The sequence below is a fragment of the Vulpes vulpes genome, chromosome 11, assembly GCF_048418805.1.
Source record: "Vulpes vulpes isolate BD-2025 chromosome 11, VulVul3, whole genome shotgun sequence".
NCBI lineage: Eukaryota > Metazoa > Chordata > Mammalia > Carnivora > Canidae > Vulpes > Vulpes vulpes.
The window spans coordinates 94258781-94279879 of NC_132790.1; the positions used below are offsets into that span (position 1 = coordinate 94258781).

A 21099-nucleotide genomic window follows, 5' to 3' on the forward strand; every position below is an offset into this window, starting at 1 on the left:
AGCAGAAACTAGTTCTTTAAACCCAGCATTTTTTGCCTAATAAATGTTTAGTTTATTAATATTTCTGTATTTCCATCCATCAAGATATTTTTCTCAAAACCTGGAGAAAGACCCTCAAGTGACCAACTATCCCAGTTTACCTGCAACTGACTGGTTCCAGGGACATGGGACTTTTAGTGCTAAAAACAGGAAATTCCTGAGGAAGAAAGACCACAGATAGGGCTCAGTTGCATATTTTAGTGTGACAACCTAAGGTCCCCATCCAACCTAAGGTCCCCACCCCATGTACCAGAGAAAACCATTTTCTGAATTTAGGATCTAAGGACATCTAAATATGTCCAGTTTAGGCTGAGAAAGGGCCTGCCTTGCTTGCACTCTCCAATGATATATTCACTCTTTGTGATGAGCAGCTCAGGTTAAAGGGCATCAGGAACAATAAGAGGACACATGTGACTCAGTGGAGAGTTTTTTGCACCATTTACTAAAGCAGTGACTCTGGTTTGTTGCATATGTTCACTGTGAAATACTCTTATGTTCAAAGGAGCATCTCCTTTGGTTTATTACAGGGTATTGATAAACAACCTGAGATTGGTGCTGGAAGGTCAGTTTGACAGCCAGGTCCGTGCAACTGGACACAGTTATGAGAAGTACAACAGATGGGAAACGGTATGACGTGCATATTATTTAGACAGACATTTCTTGGGGAATTGAACTAAGAATGGCACATTAATCCACAAATGGTTGCATTGGTAGATAGAGGCTTGGACCCAACAAGTCACCAGTGAGAATCCAGACCTTATCTCTCGCAGATCCATCGGAACCACATTTGAAGGACGCCCTATATACCTCCTCAAGGTAATTATTTTAACCATGACCTTGCCATGTCTCAAGGCTTTAAATCAATGAATTCTAACACATTAACATCTGTTTCCCAGACATGCTCATCCCAAACATTGTTATAACTCTTTCCCTGCCTATATGCCCCAGGGAATCAAACAGATTCCCCAGCTTCTTTTATCATATGTGGATTTTTAAATCATTATTTTGATTTATTCAAAAGGAAAATGCAATAAAATAAGAGAAGTCCTATAAATTTAACCACATTCCTGTAAGCAATGTAAATGATCACCTACCTTGATGAAATTCTTCTCTCCCAGATGTTGTTTGCAAATCCATTTGCTAAAGAGGTTCATAAACTTCACGTCTATCAGACAACATTACAAAGCGTATCAACGATTTGTTTCTGTCATCCTCTAATGCCATTTTTGTCATGTAATTCTAATGAAGAAAATAAAAAGACAAGGAGTAAGTGGGAGAGAAGGAAAAATTCTTACAAGATTAGCAACAATCATGATTACTTCTAATTACTCATCCAGTTGTCTTGGTCATGTCACCTAATAATAGCAGCTGAAAATAACCTCCACGTGAGTACAATTAAGCAGGGTAATCAGCATCTTCTGAAAATATGAGCTTGTCAAGCTTAATAAAAATAATAAACAGCCATGTAAGCCTTCAGCTCAAACATTGTGTCTAGAGGCAAGAACATACTGTGCTAGTATTATGTTTTAATTTAATCATGGGATATATCTCTTGCTGCTGTCAAGTTTCACCTGTTGAATCCAAAGCCCAGAAGGGTTGTGAATGTTAACCCCTGAATGTGATAAATCACCATTTCCCTTTTCCTTTTGTTTGCAATAGGTTGGCAAAGCTGGACAAAATAAGCCTGCCATTTTCATGGACTGTGGTTTCCATGCCAGAGAATGGATTTCCCCTGCATTTTGCCAATGGTTTGTGAGAGAGGTCAGTCTATGTAGAACAATTTTTGGCCGAGGGAAGTAGAAAATATTTTTTATTTAAGTCAATTTCTTATAATCTAGCTATAATAAGAGAGAATAATAACACAGAAAAAACTCATAATTCCAAGTTTCCATTTCTGGGTATTAGTTTCAACTTTCACAAGAGACCATTGTAAGGTAAGATTTTAAGACAGTTATCAAATTGTATTTATTTAGATTTGACTCATCTGAAACCAGCAGTATACTACATAGATCATTTAAAAGTTAATGATTGTGGATAGACCACTAGCTTGATCATTATCTTCTGAACAATAATCATTGTGTACTTCAGAAAAAAAAAAAAGAAAACGATACATGGCTGTCCCTACTGCAAATGATACTGTTTTTCATTCCTTATAATTATAATAATAAAAAATATGTAAAAGCCCTTTAGCTGAATTTTTAAAATATCCATGAACCCATATTGATACAGATAAATTATTCAATAAATAAATAAAAGGGAGAGAAGGAACAACTTTCTCTTAAAGAACAATTGCAACTAAGGATGTACAAACAATGAACAAGCCAGAAAATTATCATTAGAACATGAGGGCAAGAATCATTTCCTTAAAACCTACGTATGTTTGCAAAAATTAAGGAGTGAAAGTTCAAGACAAATGGTATATTTGCAGTCTCCAAGTATCTCCCCAAAAATATGTACAAAATTACAAAGGCAAACTTTACAGTGGAGAAACTTAGCAGAAACTTAACCAAGGGGTCAAGATTAACATCATCAATAACATCACCAGCATAAAGACAATCAGTATCACGAACTCCCTGATATTACGTACTGAAAAGACACATCATCTGTATGGTATCATTCCTCAAAATTCATAAAGCCTTCTTCTAATCATAAAAAAATGAGACAAATTCAAATTAAGGGACTTTCTGCAAAGCAGACAGACCAGTACTCCTGAACACGGTCAAAATCATAAAAGACAAGGAAAGACTGAAGAACTCTCACAGAAAAAAGGAGACAACAGAGACGTGACAACCAGTGCAATGTGGGACTGTATATTGTATCCTAGAACAGAAAAAGGGTAACAGTGGAAAAGCTGTGAACTTTAAATAAAACCCATAGTTTAATTTATATTATTGTACCAATGTTAATGCCTTCCCTTTTATCATCGTACCATGGTTAAGTAAGATGATAACATTAGGGGAAGCTGAATGAAGGGTATATGGGAATTCCTTGTATTTGCAACTATTCTCTAAGCCTAAAATCACTTCAAAATTAAAAGTTTAAAATACTGGAGTACTTCTAAAATATAAGAATATTATTATACACAATATACTGTCTTTTGTGTGAAACACTTCTGTATCTATTTGTCATGGTCTTGGTTTCTAGACATGTTTTGTATCCAATTCTAACCATTTAACTTCAATGGATATCTCACCATCTGCCGTACAGAAGGAAAAAACTTTTACCATTATTTTGGTTATCACCAAGATTAGACCACTAAAAGAACATGGTTCTACAGCTTTTCCAGCCTAAAAATCATGCATTTTAAAAAGTCATGGAAAGTATATAAAAACTATTAATATATAGAAGCCTTAAATATTTTTAAGTCTATTCAGGAAAGCCTAAGAAAGAGTTGAATTTAGGTTTAATATGATCCTGGAGCTGAGGAACTATGAGTGAAAGAACATAATAAATGTGCATGAGTTCCTTCCTTCATAGAGAAATGTCCACATTGCTTAGCAGAGAGGACTAGTCTCTTAACAGGGTTCCTTACTCAATATAGAGGAATAAGAAGGAGACTTTCATGATTATGCAGCCTAGAGCCTTAGTGAGAGCCACCCAAAATCCATCAGTGTGAGCTCACTTCATAATGGGAGGCTTTCTCATTCTTCTTCCTTTCTGGATACTCTCTAGTGAGACTATCTACAGGAGGTTTCACAAAACTTAAATAAATTTCTAGATGATATCAGAAACATGCACAGCCATCCATAGACATTTTTTACTTACTAAAAATAAGTCTTGCCCTCATATCCTACTGACTTTGAAAAAAAAAATATTGCAGTCACTACTACAAAGTGAATATATGTTTCTTAAAAGTATTTCATTTTATTAAATCTTTGGCCATCTTTATAGCAAAAAGTTAAATAAATAATTATGTGAGTTATATATAGATATAATAGAATATCCTGGAAACAGAGAAGGATTAAAAACAACCATTTCGGGGTGCCTTGGTGGCTCAGTTGGTTAATCATCTGTCCTCAGCTCAGGTCATGATCCCGGGGTCCTGGGATCCAGCCCCATGTCAGGCTCTCTGCTCAGCGGAGAGCCTGCTTCTCCCTCTCTCCCTGCTATTCTCCCTGCTTGTGTGCTCTCTCACTCTCTCTCTCTCTCCCTTTCTGTCAAATAAATAAATAAAATCTTAAAAAGAAACTATTTTAACCAAAATTATGGGTAATATTTTGCTAACTGCCTCTTAAATATCAATAATGTCCACTTCAATAGGGGATATAGCTGCCATTACCAAAGTGAACATTCATCCAGTCTGTGTAAATTTTAGTAGCCTCACACATTCCATTTTACCATGAAATTCTCTTCCTAATTCACACATAGGCTATTCGCACCTATGGACAAGAGATCCACATGACAGAACTTCTCGACAAGTTAGACTTTTATGTCTTGCCTGTGGTCAATATTGACGGCTACGTCTACACCTGGACCAAGGTATACGAACCAATACTCAGAGGGGCTGATGAAATTAAAACCAATCCACTTTCTATTATACTTGGCCTAACCACATCATCCACTTTCAGAACCGAATGTGGAGAAAGACCCGCTCCACTCAGGCTGGAACTACCTGCGTTGGCACAGACCCCAATAGAAATTTTGATGCTGGTTGGTGCAGTAAGTATCTGATTGACCATTCTGCAAGAATCTGTTGAAAAGCATAGGAGGAAAAATAACACAGGAAAACACAACAGTGTCTAAAACAAGAAAAAATATCAAGTTTCATATTTTAGCATTCTACCTTTCTAAAAGCACAGAAAATAAACAGTTTATTTATTCACTCAAAAAAAAAAAAAATGTCATGTGCTCTATTGTGTTCCCAGCTGTGTTAGATGCTGGAAACACAAGACTGAGCAATCCAGACACAATCCTACTACTTCGAAATGTATAATCTAGAGGAGACAGTCGTTTAAAAATTATTTAAATGAAATTGTGATATAATTCCAATTTTATGATTCAACTCTCAGAAAATGATTACAGTAATAAGGAAATTTCTCATGGATATTAGCTTGTCTCCTACTTATAATTTTCTTCTATATTATTGATCTCATTGTATATTACTACACAAGAACACACTGATGATTTTACATGCAACTTTTATCCTATTAGCTTTTAACTAACATACCAACCTAATCTTGTGACTAAATGCATGCATGCTTTATAATATATGCCACATTATCATAAGGACTCCTGTAAAAACAGCTTATTTTTAACTTTCTAATTTGAAAGTTTGAAACATGCCTTGTGATAACTTTAGTAGGTGACCATTCTATTAACAACATGTTTTTCTAGAAATTGGAGCTTCTCGGAGCCCCTGTGATGAAACTTACTGTGGACCTGCTGCAGAGTCTGAAAAAGAGACCAAGGCCCTGGCTAATTTCATCCGCAGCAACCTCTCTTCCATTAAAGCATATCTGACAATCCACTCATACTCTCAAATGATGCTCTACCCTTACTCCTATGATTATAAACTCACGGAGAACAATGCTGAGTTGGTAAGTAGTTGTGGTAGTAAATATGGTATTTCACTGTTAAGATTTTTAAAATCCTATTCCTGAGAAAAAAAATTTTAAGAACAATTTCTAAAGGTTCCATGATTCATTTAATAGCAGAAGCAAAAATCTTACTACAGATTTACAAGGAATCCAGAACTGGCTAGATAAATTAGCTAAAAGAGATAGGCTTTTGATACAGGAAACTGTTCCCAACATGTTAAGCCAGTTTAGGCACTAATCTTCAAAATGTGAATAGGTACACTTATTCCTGCTTTTACCACAATACTAACTCACATGCTGATTTCAGATGCATCTGGGATAATCAACAAAGTTGCTTCATCACACACAATCAGAAAGTCAATTTTGTCAAGTTGTCTTGAACTGGATTTGACATAGGCGGAGCATGGCAGATGTCATTAGGAATTTGGCACATTTGGTTGATACTGTGTTAAGCGATGAGATCCTAAAATTGCTTAGTTCGCTGCTGATCAGGAGAGACAAAGAAGTAAACAATCAATGAACAAATGATATGAATGAGTTCTTACTAAATATGGAAAATAATGTAAAAAAATTTTAAGTATCCATGATTCAAAAAACTAGCAATCTTGTTAGAGAATCATGATATAACCACATGAAAAGTTAAGTAATACAAGAGTTTTATAGCAATCACATTAACAAAAATCACATATCAATGCATAATTTTTTTTAAATCAGCAGGTTTGAACCCTTCAAACAATTTTTTTTCTAATTTATGAAACATCTGGCTACCAGAAGTTGGGATTAGTGATCTAAAAGAACAAGTGTAAGATTTAAAGCATTTGAGTTATGCCAAAAAAAAGTGTTGCACTTAGACAATGACATAGATATTTGGCTTACCTAAATGCATAAATTTGAAGACCCAGTAACTTTAATAACTGGAAATGGTTGTTTTGTACTTTCAGTCTTTCAGAGACCAAATAAAACATGTAATGCTATAAATATTTTGTTAAGAGCAAAATGGAAAAATAACTCAGCTTCTTAGAAAACTGATAGCTAATAGTTGGCCACGTCCTTTTCATTTAAAAAAAAATGCTATTTTTCAAAAAGCTTCACATTTTCTCTCTCCAGAGCCAAAAAAACAAAGGAAAACATCATTAGTTGGAACCTTTAACTATTTCAGTTTTCCAATTATGCTCCATCTGTTAAGTGTTCCCAGTGGGTGCTCAAAGTCCTGTTATCCCAGAGATGGGTGTGGTCAGCTCCTCATTTCAATCCCAGATTTAAGTCCCAGAGGAGGGAAGGTGGAGCTATGTTGTTTGCTTTATTCATGTGAATGTGTTTAAATTGTACCACATCAGAAAAGAAAAAGACAAAGCCATAATAACTAAGCACCAATGAGTTAAGAAGTAAAATATTAAAACTAAAATTATAAACCACATTAAGTGTAACAATAATATATCCAAATTGCTTAATATAACTAGTATCAAACATAAATTCTACAACAAGTGCTAACAGAAAAACTTAGAGTGTTCTCTGAAAATGAGCTGCTTTACAAAATTTCAATACCTTTTCTTATTTGAGGAATAAGTTAATTCTAATTAACAAAGAAGTAGAATAAACAATTATATCACAATAAAATATTCATAATCTATTCTCAACAAAAGCACAAACCATAGAATAATCTATCTTGGATGTTTAATTTTGTATTCACAAAACTAATAAATTCAAGAAGTACATGCTACTCTTTATCGTTTCCAAGCAAAATAAAATAGGTGGCTAGACTGCAAAATTTAATTGCACGTATATCACACTAATTGATTTAAAAGTTACTTCAATTTCCAAAAATAAAAAATAAATAAAATAAAATAAGAATTACTTTAATTTCCAACAATTTTTTTCTATGATTAAGATTTTGCCTAGCATCTTAAAAGAAATATTTAAATCCCACTAGTAATATCTAAGGTGAATGTTAATCTGATTAGTTGATTCACAGGGAATCTGAATTTAGTTCAGCACCCCAAAGCAACTTAAATCTTTTGAATAACTAGAGATGCTTGCCATTTTTTTCTTATTTTGCATAATTCCAATTCACTTCCTTCCTAAGCACATTTTGCAAGAACAACTCATAACCATAGTGTTTAATGAGCGTGTGTATATATATATATATATATATATATATAGCCAAAAGAGAATAAGTCTCTCATAAAGAAAAATATTATCTTTTTCATGGTTTTTATTTTTAATGAAGATATCAAGAAAAACAAAGTAAAAGACTTTACCTAGGCACAATAAATGTTCCATCCAAATCTAGTGCTTCTGTATGAATTCTCAGCTAGAAATATGTGACCCGGCTATAGAAAACTAACAGTAGGAAAAGACTAATAAGATGCATTCTTAGTATATCACATTATGGATAACTCAGAATTTCTTAAAGTAATGCAAAGTGGGCTTTATCTTATCCAGAATTCCGTGCATAGATACAGATGTGATTCTTACTTATCTTTACACTTACAAAAATTTTCAGCTTATATTTGTAGCAAAAAAAAAAAATGCTTCAAAAAAATGCTTCAAGGAGAATATGACTCTAAATTGAAGGAAATTATTCTGTACTTATATTAACATTGTCAGCCCAAAGTTAGGACATATATAGCAATATTTAATATCTGAGTCATGATAAAAATGTATGTGGCTTCATTTATGAAAAATCTTACATGTACATCATCTAACATTATTCATATCATAAGACAATCTTCAGAGGGAAGAAAGGCAGAGAGAAAAATGCAAAAGACCAATGAAGCAAAAGAAGTAATAAAGATAAAAATAAAAAAGAAGTAATAAAGATTACAAAGAAAGCTACCAAAAAATATATCTGCAGCAGATCAGTAAAAAGTATGAAGAATTGTAAAAATACCTTACATATATAATGCTTTTCAGTTTGCTATCTGCTTTTATATTATTTATACTATATTATTTAAAGAAAGAATACAAAGTTTCCAGTGGCTTCATACACCTTCCAGCTCCTCAGTGTTGACTTCTTCAATATGAAGGTATCACTATCTTCAAAGGAAGTTGCAAGGCCCACATAAAGAATATACTTACATTTTCAAAATTCTGAAGGATAATGAAATATTGAATTGTATGACCTCATTATTGCCAGAGAAAATAAAAACTAGGAGACTTAATTGAAAAGGCTCCTCAATCTATCCATATTTTTGCATTTATTTATTGAGCATGGAAGGAGCTCCAAATCCTTGGTCTACATTCCTCCCAAAAAGGTGTATGTAGCACTTTTAATAATTATAATTATTACCATAATGCTATTTCTAAGTCCAAAAGCAGGAAATGCAGAATAATAACTGGCCAACCTAATATTTTGAACCATTCCTCAGAATGACCAAATTAGAAGCTGATATGCACTACACACTACACCACAGTGCTGATTCAGGGCATACATCTCACACCACATTTCTACATAAGCAGCACAAAATTTTACAGCTAGAAATCCTGGAATTTCTTTGGTTCCGCTTTCTCACTTTCCAGGTGAAACAATGAAGGTTTGGCTAAGCCAACACCAGTAGTACAGGCACTGTTGGGCCCAGAGCTATTGGATCCTGAAGAATTTCCTAGACTGCCCCAATGTCCAGATACCCATATACACTTGTGTGACCGTGTTCCATATTGGTAGCCATTTTGCAGAACATTCATCAAATGGTCTTTCATCACACAAATACCTTATTATCTCTGTCCCTGGACATTGCTAAGGATTTCCAGTGGTCAGCTGAAATGCCTAACTTCTCAGGACTCCATCTTTATGATTCTGGCCCTATACTTTCATGAGCAAATATTCATTAACCAGGAGAAAGATGACAGTCCTTCTGAAAAATTCTTAAACTTTACCAGAAGATAGGAAACTGCTTCTAAAGTCTAACACCTTCCAGGCAACTGGTACCTCACTATCTCTTAATTAAAATTTGAGTTAATGAGCCACCAAGATAGAAATCCACTGCTCCACCCAAGCATGTGAGCATAAAGCAAGACATGATTAGAGACAAACATAAAAATCAGAGGGAAGAAATGTTGTGATTAGAAGGTGGATAATTGCAGGGCCATGTGCACACCCAATCACAGCTGTCCCCATGTCCCTGCCTAATAACAATAATAGCAAGCCATAGTCACGCTGTCAAGCAGGCTACCAGCAGCTTAGGAGACAGGACCTGCAGCACAAAATATCCATTTCAGGTACTTTTTTCAGAATTTTTCAATTTCACTTATAATATTCTAAAATAAAATGCAGAATTTATTTAATTAGAGAAACCAGTTGTTGCTTTATCACTATACTTTTTAAGTGACTTCTTCGCCTGTTAAAATTCTCCTACAGGGGCCTGGTCAGTACACAGCTCATCAGACAATTACCAAAAATTTCACTGAGTACCTATTAAGTGCTCAGCATAAACCACGGTCTTTGCTACTAAGAATGCAGGACCTTACTGAAATGGTAAAACTCAGATACTGGAAACCATACAAGAGAAGTACAAAATTGGGAGTTTCAAACTAAGCACAGTAGTAGGAATTTAGGGCAGGAAAATAAATGGTAATATGTAATGAAGCTATTTGGTGAAGGTTATAGAAAGGAGAAACCATTTCTTCTGCGCCCTGAAGGATGGGCAGGATTTGGGCAATAGAGAACAGAAGAGTACACTTTAGGCAGGGAAAAGAGCCAACAAATGTGCAACAAGAGGGTTGAAAAATGGGTATGGAAAGAGAAGGATCAGCCTGTTTTCTAGTGTTCTTGTAAAAGAGTGGAAGTGAAGTAATGAGATTATGGAGAGACTTAAAATGTCACACTGAGTCCTGTGTTGTAGCAGGCCCCGGAGCCAGTAACCTGGTAAATAGGATTGGCAGGTCAAATACCAGACTCCCAGTTAGATTTCAATTTCAGATAAAGAACAAGTAATTTTTAGTATAAATATCTTCTAAATATTGAAGACTTATACTGAAAAAGTATTCACTGTTTATCTGAAATTTAAATTTAACTGAGTATGCTGTGTTTTTTGCTAAGTCTGGCAATCCTGCTAGTAAAGTGTATTTTAGCAGAGATGACCTAATAGCAGTGGTTAAGAGGCACTTGTACTATCATCAGCGAAGAAGATAGGCATTCAGAGCACCTTCAAAACCAGTTGTCTTCCTTTTTAATTCTTTTTCTAAAACACACTCATGTTTACCATAATTATGTCTTTTATCTGATTTCTTTTATTTTTTTTAAATTAATTTTTATTGGTGTTCAATTTACCAACATACAGAAAAACACCCAGTGCTCATCCCGTCAAGTGTCCGCCTCAGTGCCCGTCACCCATTACCCCCCACCCCCCGCCCTCCTCCCCTTCCACCACCCCTAGTTCGTTTCCCACAGTTAGGAGTCTTTATGTTCTGTCTCCCTTCCTGATATTTCCCAACATTTCTTTTCCCTTCCTTTATATTCCCTTTCACTATTATTTATATTCCCCAAATGAATGAGAACATACACTGTTTGTCCTTCTCCGATTGACTTATTTCACTCAGCATAATACCCTCCAGTTCCATCCACATCGAAGCAAATGGTGGGTATTTGTCGTTTCTAATTGCTGAGGAATATTCCATTGTATACATAAACCACATCTTCTTTATCCATTCATCTTTCTATGGACACCGAGGCTCCTTCCACAGTTTGGCTATTGTGGCCATTGCTGCTAGAAACATCGGGGTGCAGGTGTCCCGGCGTTTCATTGCATCTGAATCTTTGGGGTAAATCCCCAGCAGTGCAATTGCTGGGTCGTAGGGCAGGACTATTTTTAACTCTTTGAGGAACCTCCACACAGTTTTCCAGAGTGGCTGCACCAGTTCACATTCCCACCAACAGGGCAAGAGGGTTCCCCTTTCTCCGCATCCTCTCCAACATTTGTTGTTTCCTGCCTTGTTAATTTTCCCCATTCTCACTGGTGTGAGGTGGTATCTCCTTGTGGTTTTGATTTGTATTTCCCTGATGGCAAGTGATGCGGAGCATTTTCTCATGTGCTTGTTGGCCATGTCCATGTCTTCCTCTGTGAGATTTCTCTTCATGTCTTTTGCCCATTTCATGATTGGATTGTTTGTTTCTTTGGTGTTGAGTTTAATAAGTTCTTTATAGATTTTGGAAACTAGCCCTTTATCTGATATGTCATTTGCAAATATCTTCTCCCATTCTGTAGGTTGTCTTTTAGTTTTGTTGACTGTATCCTATCTGATTTCTTTTAAACCAATTTTGCCCCCTCCCCAGCCCCTTCCCTACCTCCAACATTTAGCAATGTTGGAGAGACATTTTTGGTTGTCGTAACTGTGGGAGTACCACAGGCATCTAGTGGGTAGAGGCCAGAAGATGCTGATAAACATTCTACAATGCACAGGAGAGCCCCCACAACAAAGAATTATCCAGCCCACGTGTCAAGAGTGCCAAGGTTGAGAAACCCTGCTTTAAGCTTAGATAAGAACAGAGTCACATTCCTGGCTAAAGGCCCCTGGCTTTCACCCTCCTCATAAATACTTTACAGTGTTCTATGAATCTGAAAGTGCAAGAGATCTAGTACATTCCCATCATAAAGCATTTATTTTTTAATAATTTATTTGGAAGAAGTATCACCTCCACACACATGTACACACAAAAATTCTCTAGACTTTGCAACTTTGGCTGACTCACGTTTCACATTTTCCCTGAATTTTAAAGAGCTTAAGAACATGCATGCAGACCAGCCAAAGAAAAAAATTGCTTTACATCAGTGAAAGCATTCCCACACTCCCCAGAGGCTCTGCCAAGATGGGCAGGCTCTGCTCTCCCAAGCCAAGCCTCTCCCCTAACTCCTTGCCTTTCTCTAATCTCAGGCTTTGCAACCAGAGCTTGTGCTTGTTTATCCTCCTGTTTTTCTCAGAAACGTATTTGTTTTTTCCAAATCCCAAAGGCTTTCTCCTCAGTGCCTGCTTGTAGGCCTTGCGGGCTTCTCCTCTTGCATCAAAATTATAAAAGTTAAATTCCTCATTGGTCCCTTGGTGTAAGTTACCCATTATCACAGAACAGAAGGAAGGAAACTGCAGTTAAAGATCATTTTGATGCTTCCATTATCACATGTATTCACCCAGAGGAATAATTAAACTCAGAACTTCAAGTTAGAAACAAAGTTCTGGAGAAAATTTCCTTCGAATTGGCTTATAACCCATAGTCAGTTTGGAATTTTTGTTTTCTTGTACTGTAATAATGGACCAGTGGAAGATTAGAAGAGGCGGCCCCCCACCTCCCATGACACTGGCTTGCAACGAGGACCATGAGCACAGCCATGAGGCAGGGGTTTCCTGATCACATGTTACCTGGGAAGGCAGGTCAGCGGAAAAGAACACCCTCACCGTATTCATCTTACCAGCCCCCTGGAGCTCAGAGCCTGGGAAACATTACACTAGTTGGTCTTTTGTCTCTTGGGCTTTGAGTTAGATGTGACATTTTAGACTCTCTCTGTCTTTTGCTCTATGACCAAGGCCTCTTTTTAAGAAAACAGGTGACAAAAGAGAACATGCATAAGACATGGTAGGAAACTCATATCTAAGGATTAATAAAGGCTGGCCATGTTTGGCCTTGACTGAAAGCAAAGTTTTCTCTGAGGCTGATTTATATTTAGCTTCCTTCTGTTCTTTACAATTGGTAAAACCAGCTCCAGCAACACTTCTTTTGAAGTATTCGAAGGCCACAAGGAGAAGTGAAAAAGAGCACAGGATTTAAAGCAAGAAGAACCTAGCTCAAGTCAGCCACTTATGGGGCTGCATGCCCTTGGGAAAGTTCTTTTATCCTCTCTGAGTTTCAGTTCTTTTATCCGTAAAATGGGGATAAAAATATCTAGCCCTTATCAAGAGCTCTTTGTAAAGTCTAAGGTTTTATGTAAATGTTAGTTCTTATTTTGAACCCATTGAGCAAGGATGTAAGATGTCCCTCAAATGACAGGTTGTATAGAAAGTGTCTTTAATTGGAGTTTCAAGATGTGGATAACGCTTTCTGATGTGCTATTGCTTCTGCGGGTCTTTCGTCAGCTGTCTTAGTCCCTTTTTAGAGAAATGTACAAGGGGAAGGAGTTACCACTCTAACATTTTAGCAAATGCAGGAATTATCTCTCTTTTACCATTCCTGCCTGGGGTCAGTCACCCAGCTTGGTTGGAACGTTCCCACTGAGCGTGCTGCCCCACGTGGCATTCCATTCTGCAAGAAAATTCTATGCCGATGAAATGTGGACAGATAGTGTTGGAAAGATAAATGAGTAACATTTGTGAAACTATTTGAACTCTTCAAAAGAAAAGACCCACACTGATTCCAGGGAGTTTTGTTAAGATCATTGGAATTTAAAATATGATATTTTGGTCAATTAATGTCTGATCTGATTTTTTTTTTTTTTTTGGTCTCTTGACCTCAGAGGGGCAGAGAGAAAGGGTCCACAGACTTCATTAAAAAAAAAAAAAACCTTAATGGAAATAAGCAAAATGCACAGCAGAAGTCATTGTGTAAATGTGGCAACCCAACAACCATCACTACATGGTATCACCACCCTCCCTAAAACATCCCCAATCTCCACTCATATTCATCACAGCCTTTGCAGCACTCAGTATCAAGAACACCCACCCAAATCAGGCCATCTATAATGCCTCAGTCCTAGGATAAGACTCTATCAACCAACCATGTGCTAGATGCTATACAATCTGTTGAAAATACAAAACAAATAGCCAAGAGTCCCTTCCCACAATGAACTCGCCTGGGAGGCAAATAGATGCCAAAACAACTGATTATAGAACAGGATGACAGGAACTCTGACGGTGATGTTAGCCTCCACAGAGGAGGGGGAATCAATGCTCCATAAGAGAGTTAGGGGCAGCTTCAAAAAAGAAAGTGACACTAAAACTGAATCTAGAAGAACAACAGTAAATCTCCAAATGAACAAAGATGAGAAGATTCCAACAAACGGAGAAGGACACTCAAAGTGAGGGAGGTAAGAGGCAGGAACAGGTGTATAAGGAAGAAGTTCGGGGAAACCTAGCTCAAACGGAACACAGAATACACAGCCCATAATGCAGACTGAAAGAGATGGAAGGGGCTAGATCATGCTCTTTATGCCCGGAAAGGAAGCTGCACTTCAACTGAAGGTGAGAAAGCCACTGAAAGATGTGGTGATGAGATGACGCTCAGAAGATGAGTGATGAGGTAGGCAGCAAGATGACAGAGCAACTGAGGACAAGGAGAGCAAAGGCTGACACAAACTAAATGTTCCTGCAGTGTGCACCAGTGACAGGAACATATTAACATCCTTTGTAAACTAACATCAATCTTATATATTATGGTCAGCACCAAAGGCATAACAATTGCTTCCAGAAGATGCCTATGAAGTATCAGAAAGCACTTGGTTATCAGTCTGAGGAAAGGCAAACTGAACATTTTTGTGTGGCCCTAATGGTAGTTATGACTAAAATGATAAGTTGATATGTCAAAAGAGATAACAGATCACAAGTAGGCCCCTTTCAGTTTTGTCAGATAACCCCTATATTACGTTACACCACTGAACATACTGAGACGTGAAGGTCAACAGACACACAGGAGTTTAATAGATAACGATGATGATCTTCTTGTCTTAAATCTTCTCTAGTCTTCATAACTGTTTGGAACTAATCCTGAAGAATCATACTTCTTTTTTTTTTTTACAGCTTTATTAAGATATAGTTGTCATATAACATTGTGTAAGTTTAAAGGGTATAATGTAATGATCTGAAATGTTCACTACATTAGTTAACACAACCTTTACCTCACATAACTACCACTTTGTTGTTGCTGCTGTTATGTTGTTCTGTTACGGTGATAACATTAAAGCTCTACTCTCATGGCAACCTTCAAGTACACAGCACGGTACTGCTGACCATAGTCATAATGCTGTACCTTAGATCCCCAGAACTTAGTAGAATTGTATTTCTAACTAGAAGTAATAATTCAAAGCTTCAAGGGGAAGGGGAGGAACCAGAACAGATGAAAAGCCTCAGAATGGTAAAGCAGGAAAGGAATAAGAGTTCTTTATAATCAGAGTTTCTGCCTTACAGAAAAATAACTACAGATGTCCTGAGATGAATGGCAAGTTAAAGAAATTATGGAATAGTAAAAAAAAAAAAAAATGTACTATTTACTTACTAAAAAAAATGAGTACCTCACCATATTTCACATCCCCACAGGATGGTTTTGAATATATTCTAGACATTCTGCAATTATTGACTTATTATTTTCATTTCAATCTGCAACAGACCCTATACTAAAAGGTGGAGAGAAGACCTAGCTCTAGTGCGTTGGTTAGAATAAGATTAAAAAATAGGAACTATACATTTAGATCACAACAGTAAAGATTTAGTGCAGTAAGAGAAAGCAGATATTAATTTACCAGATGGGGGAAAAAGGGGAAGTAAAACCCTAACATTTTCAAGTTACTGTTCCAAAACTCTGAGAATAATAAATTAGTTCCAAGAAACTGATTACACCATTTCAGTGGACCAGACCAGAAAATCATGACTTATATTTTAAAATTCTTTTTAAATTTTCTAATTTACCACTTGGATGGGGAAGCATTAACAATTTGGGAGCTGAAACTTTGGAGTTTTATAGATATGCCCTTGTCAATTTGACATAAGATACTACTAAACTGATTTTGATATTAAAACAAGGACTAAAGGAAGCTGCTACTTTGTAAAACGAGGAGTATTTTGATTTCATCACCAACCTCATAGCTTTCCAAGCATATGTACAAGACATAATCATGATGCCAAAGTATGAAATATAGCTAGTTTCATAACCAGAATGAATTATGGCTAATTCTCCTGTAGTAAACAATCAGATTTTCAAATCTGTATTCCCAAGATAGTCAAGTCAGGCCCTACTTTTCAAGTGATTCATTTAAATATGCAGTATATGTCAGTGGATGTTAGAAAGTCTGCAGCACAGGGGGGATGGAGGTACAGAGCCGTTGTCCCTGAAGAGTTGGGGGACAGGGGTACAGAAAAGCAATGGATCTTTTGAGAAAATGAAACTGCTTCTTAAAGAAAAAAATACACATAAGATAATATTTGCCTTTTTTTAAAAAATTCTGTAAATCGAGTGTTCTTCATTTTGAAATAGCATAGATGTTGTCTAATTCTTCAGTGTAAAATCTTCCAAGCTAAAACCACCCTCATCCCTGGAACTGCCAATTCCCAAATATCCCCATGCTGGCAGTAACCACAGTATTGAGTATCCAATCATTCATATGTGTAGCTTTTAATACTCCTCCCCCATTTCATATAATCCTATCTTATCCTGGCTTTATAACCTGCCACATTTCCAGGTAGTTTTTGTTTTGTTTTGTTTTGTTTTGTTTTGTTTTGTTTTGTTTTGTTTTGTTGGGGGGGTTATTTTGCATGTATTTGATTTTTCTTTACCTGTATTAGGTTGACAACCTCTTTGTACAACCACAGAGACTCTTTGTCTCCTGCTTTTCTCTTATAAGCTCCAGAGACAATATGGATTTGCCACACTAATTCTTAGACATAACCTAATTCTTAATACACAGTGACATTTTACTATATCAATGAATGTGATATCTGGGACAGTTATAGATTGCTATAGCCTCATTTCTTGAGCCTGAACTAAGGTTTAAAAAAAAAAAAAAAGTTTAACAAGCCTAAGTAAGAATATTTGGGGGAAAAAAAGACACACTAAGTTCTATGCAAATAAAAAAGAAAAGAAAGTAAAAGATTGTCCTCTGACTAAAATAGAAGTTATTGCTATGACCCACACTTTACTCCGATGATTATTTAAAATGAATGTGAAGACCTAATTCTCAAATAAGAGGGTAAGAAGAGTGGTGATTACCCTCAGAGTTCCAACAAATAGTTCCTGGACAACCATTAAGTGGTAAGCCTTGGTGTTGACCCTGAAGAATGAGATAAAAGACAGAAAAAGTCCCTGATAACTCAGAGGCCAGCCCATGGTGTTGCCACAATCTGACACATTCTGTGTGCTACAGAGGGAAGCTCAGAGCGAGTGCCTGAAGAGGGCATTAGGGAAGACCTGTTTTCACAACACTCACTTGGATCACATGACTAGGTTAGCTAGAAAAATTGGAATGGGCACTGAGCAGGTATAAAACTGACCCAAAGTGTGTCTTATACCTCTTCGAGGTCTTAAAAATAACGTACAGATGTTTGTTTGTTGTCAGCATGTGCTTTTATTTATTTAACTCACGAACTACTGGTTCTTTTGCAGAATGCCCTGGCTAAAGCTACTGTAAAAGAACTTGCCACCCTGCATGGCACCAAGTACACATATGGCCCGGGAGCTACAACAATCTGTGAGTGTTGGCTTCAGAATGGTGCAAAGAGACCACATGCCTAAAAAGGCGACAAATGGTGCCCAGAGCCTTTCCGTTCAGATCATTTAAAGCATGTGGCTTTTGCCTGACAGTGACTTTTTTATACGGCATGTATCAGTTTTCTGTTCAGAAAAAATATCCCTTTCAACCCAAGAAACACTTGCTCTCGGTAAACATCCATTGAGCATCCACTACTATGTGCCAGGTCCTCACTAGGTGCTAGGGAAGAAAGGGAGGAAGAATGGAGAGAAGGCAAGAGAAAAGGAGAAAGGGAAGGAGGGGAACCAGCACAGTCTTCAAAGAATACACACTAGGGCAGCAGGAAAACTAACTATAAGAAGTGTTAGATGTTATAACAGGATACACAAGGAAAGAACAGACTCCAGCACCAACCAGCCCATCCCACAGTATCAGGGATGACTGCCCAGGATAATGACACAGAAGCCTTACCTGAAGGACAACTACCGAGGAAAGGCATAAGAAGGCATGTCTTCCTGACTAAACAGACTGCAGGTGCCAGGGCTAATTCAGGCTTAGGTCACTTTCCAGGGGTAGATGTCAACCCCTTTGACCAGTGACTCGGTGTGTTCAAGCAAGTGGCAAGAGACACATAGCAAGAGAGTTAGGTAGGGACTAGACCTCAAAGTTCAGATTTCACTTAGATGCTACAGAGTTTAAATTTACTGGGAAGACACATCCTGAAGGCCCTCTTTTAAATTTCTACTTACATTTTCCTTTGCCTTTGCATGATTTCTTTTTGCCCCAGATCTCAAAGGACTAGAAATACAAGGGAAAAGGCCCAAACCTGTCATTACAGAGCCTCCCATGCAGTTGGAGAGGCTCGAATCCTGGGTTTTGTTTTTTATTTTTGTTTTTTAAGTTTTATATAGAATGCAGTTTTTCTATATCCCGGTCCTTTTTTCAACCTGTTCTTAATCATATGGGAATATACTGTTTTCCTAAGGGGGTTCTAGCAGAAGTAGCCCACCTATTCATATACTGGGAACTCCTTATATGTTTTATTCCGACTAGTTCAGTGAAGATTCTTTTTTTATTACACTGTGAGCCGTTGGAGGGCAGAAGTCACGTCTTTCCTCTATTCTGGCATCTACAGAGTAGAGCCAATGGCCTGCTGCTCAGTGAGGGCTGTACAACTGTTGACTGAATCACAGGTGAAAGAATGAATGAATGAATGAATGAATGAACGAACGAACGAATGAACTAGTGACTGAATAGATACAAAATCCACAAGGCAGTGACATCGTAACTGTTACTGAATGGAGAACTAAACAAATGCCTAACCTATGCCAGACCATCTGCTAGGCCCAGAGGAAACATAAACAAAGACATAGCCCTGACCTCAAGGGGTTCCAATTTCATCACTCAGCACTGTTTCAGTGGGGTTTGGAGTTCTCTCCTATCACCAGTCATCATGTAGCTTTCTCTATTTTCCTAGAAAACAAACATTCTCTTCCCAGAAATTATACATCTTTTGCAAACAAATTATATATGATATTGCGTACCACAGCATTCAAGCACAGTGAGAAGCTTATATTATAAATTACATACTTCCTGGGGTATTAAATACAACATTCCCACTAATTAGGCTTAGAGGTAAGACTGGACTGATTTTTTTAAGACTTTATTTATTTATCCATGAGATACAGCAAGAGAGAGGCAGAGACAGGCAGAGGGAGAAGCAGGCTCCTTGCGGGGAGCCCAATGCGGGACTGGATCCCAGACCCTGGGGATCACGCCCTGAGCCGAAGGCAGATGCTCAACCACTGAGCCACCCAGGTGTCCCTGGACTGATTTTTTTAAAACAGCCCCCATATCTTTTATAATCCAGTTTTCTACAAAATTGGCCTACTGAAAATATTTTGCCCAGTAAAACAATTGTAATTATAAAAGATCGCTAGCTTTTGTTTTTGTTTTTAATTTCCTTCCTGGATTTAAAGTTTTTTGGTTTGTTTGTTTTCTTGCTGTTTGCACCTTTCAGATCCTGCTGCTGGGGGCTCTGATGACTGGGCTTATGATCAAGGAATCAAATATTCCTTTACCTTTGAACTCCGGGACAAAGGCAGATACGGCTTTGCCCTCCCCGAATCCCAGATTCGGCCAACCTGTGAGGAGACACTGCTGGCCATCAAGCACCTCGCCAGATACGTCCTGCAACATCTGTACTAGTAGAGAATGCTGACAACCTTATTTCAAAGTGTTCACTCTCTTTTCTATCCTAAAATCTTATTTTTGTCTGCTTGGATATTTTCCAGATCCCAGTCTTTTTATAAGCTTCTACTCTGTTAAACTACTTGGATCTTTTAATACTGATCATAATAAAAATGAATCATTATAATTAGAGACCTGACAAATTGTCTACTTCTTTGGGAAAGAAAAAAAAAGTTGCAAACCAATGACTAGGCAAGCCATACACAGTTAATGATGTGGATCAGCTCTACTGGAGATAGAGTCTTCGGGGTGTTTGCCAATACTAGCAGAGTGCAGAGATGTACAGGTTGTAATGGGGGCTCATGAGGAAGAAGACAAGTAAGGGGAAATTCAGGAAAATATAGCATAGGTAAAAACACCCCATCTTGCTTTAGCTTTCATCTCAGCTCATTTATTTTATGAACTAGGTACTACATAGCAAACACTTTGCTAAGTAATTAGGGACAGAGCAATGAAAAAAAAAGACAGTTCTGGCTTCAATGGACATTTGGGAAGACAGACATGAAAAAAGTAATTTTGCTTTTTCACTAATTATTTAATCATTCATCATTTAATTTATATTAAGCAAGTAAGTTCTAGACAAATGACATAAAAAGGCCACATACGAGGTCCACCTCCCTGATGGAGAGATGGCTGTCTTCCAGGGAGTGCTGGAACCTGAAGAATAAGTCACAATTAGCTCAGGAGTGCCCCTTCCAAGCCTTGTAACTATGCAGAACCAGTAGGAAGAAAGCCAGAGAGCAAAGAACCTAGAGAGTTGAGGGCAAATGGGCTGGTACAGGGGCTGAGGAGGGAGGGAGGGACTACCAGGCAGAGCTTAGGGCCTAAGGATTTGGAAAATTGGTCTAAGAACAATGGGAAGCCGTGGAAATGGCTTCAGTTGCAAAAGAGGTGAT

General features: G+C 37.3%; 1 protein-coding gene across 1 annotated transcript in view; it reads left to right on the forward strand.

The window, feature by feature from the left end:
* Positions 1 to 20322, forward strand: part of CPB1 (carboxypeptidase B1) — a 34785-nt gene extending 14463 nt beyond the window's left edge. Inside the window, exons 4-11 of the mRNA XM_026015727.2 lie at positions 567 to 666; positions 754 to 855; positions 1699 to 1800; positions 4408 to 4518; positions 4608 to 4698; positions 5374 to 5576; positions 17869 to 17953; positions 19974 to 20322. Of these exons, the coding sequence (XP_025871512.1) occupies positions 567 to 666; positions 754 to 855; positions 1699 to 1800; positions 4408 to 4518; positions 4608 to 4698; positions 5374 to 5576; positions 17869 to 17953; positions 19974 to 20161 (982 nt within the window). The 3' untranslated portion in view covers positions 20162 to 20322. The remainder of the gene's footprint in view (positions 1 to 566; positions 667 to 753; positions 856 to 1698; positions 1801 to 4407; positions 4519 to 4607; positions 4699 to 5373; positions 5577 to 17868; positions 17954 to 19973) is intronic.
* The last annotated feature ends 777 nt before the right edge of the window (positions 20323 to 21099 follow it).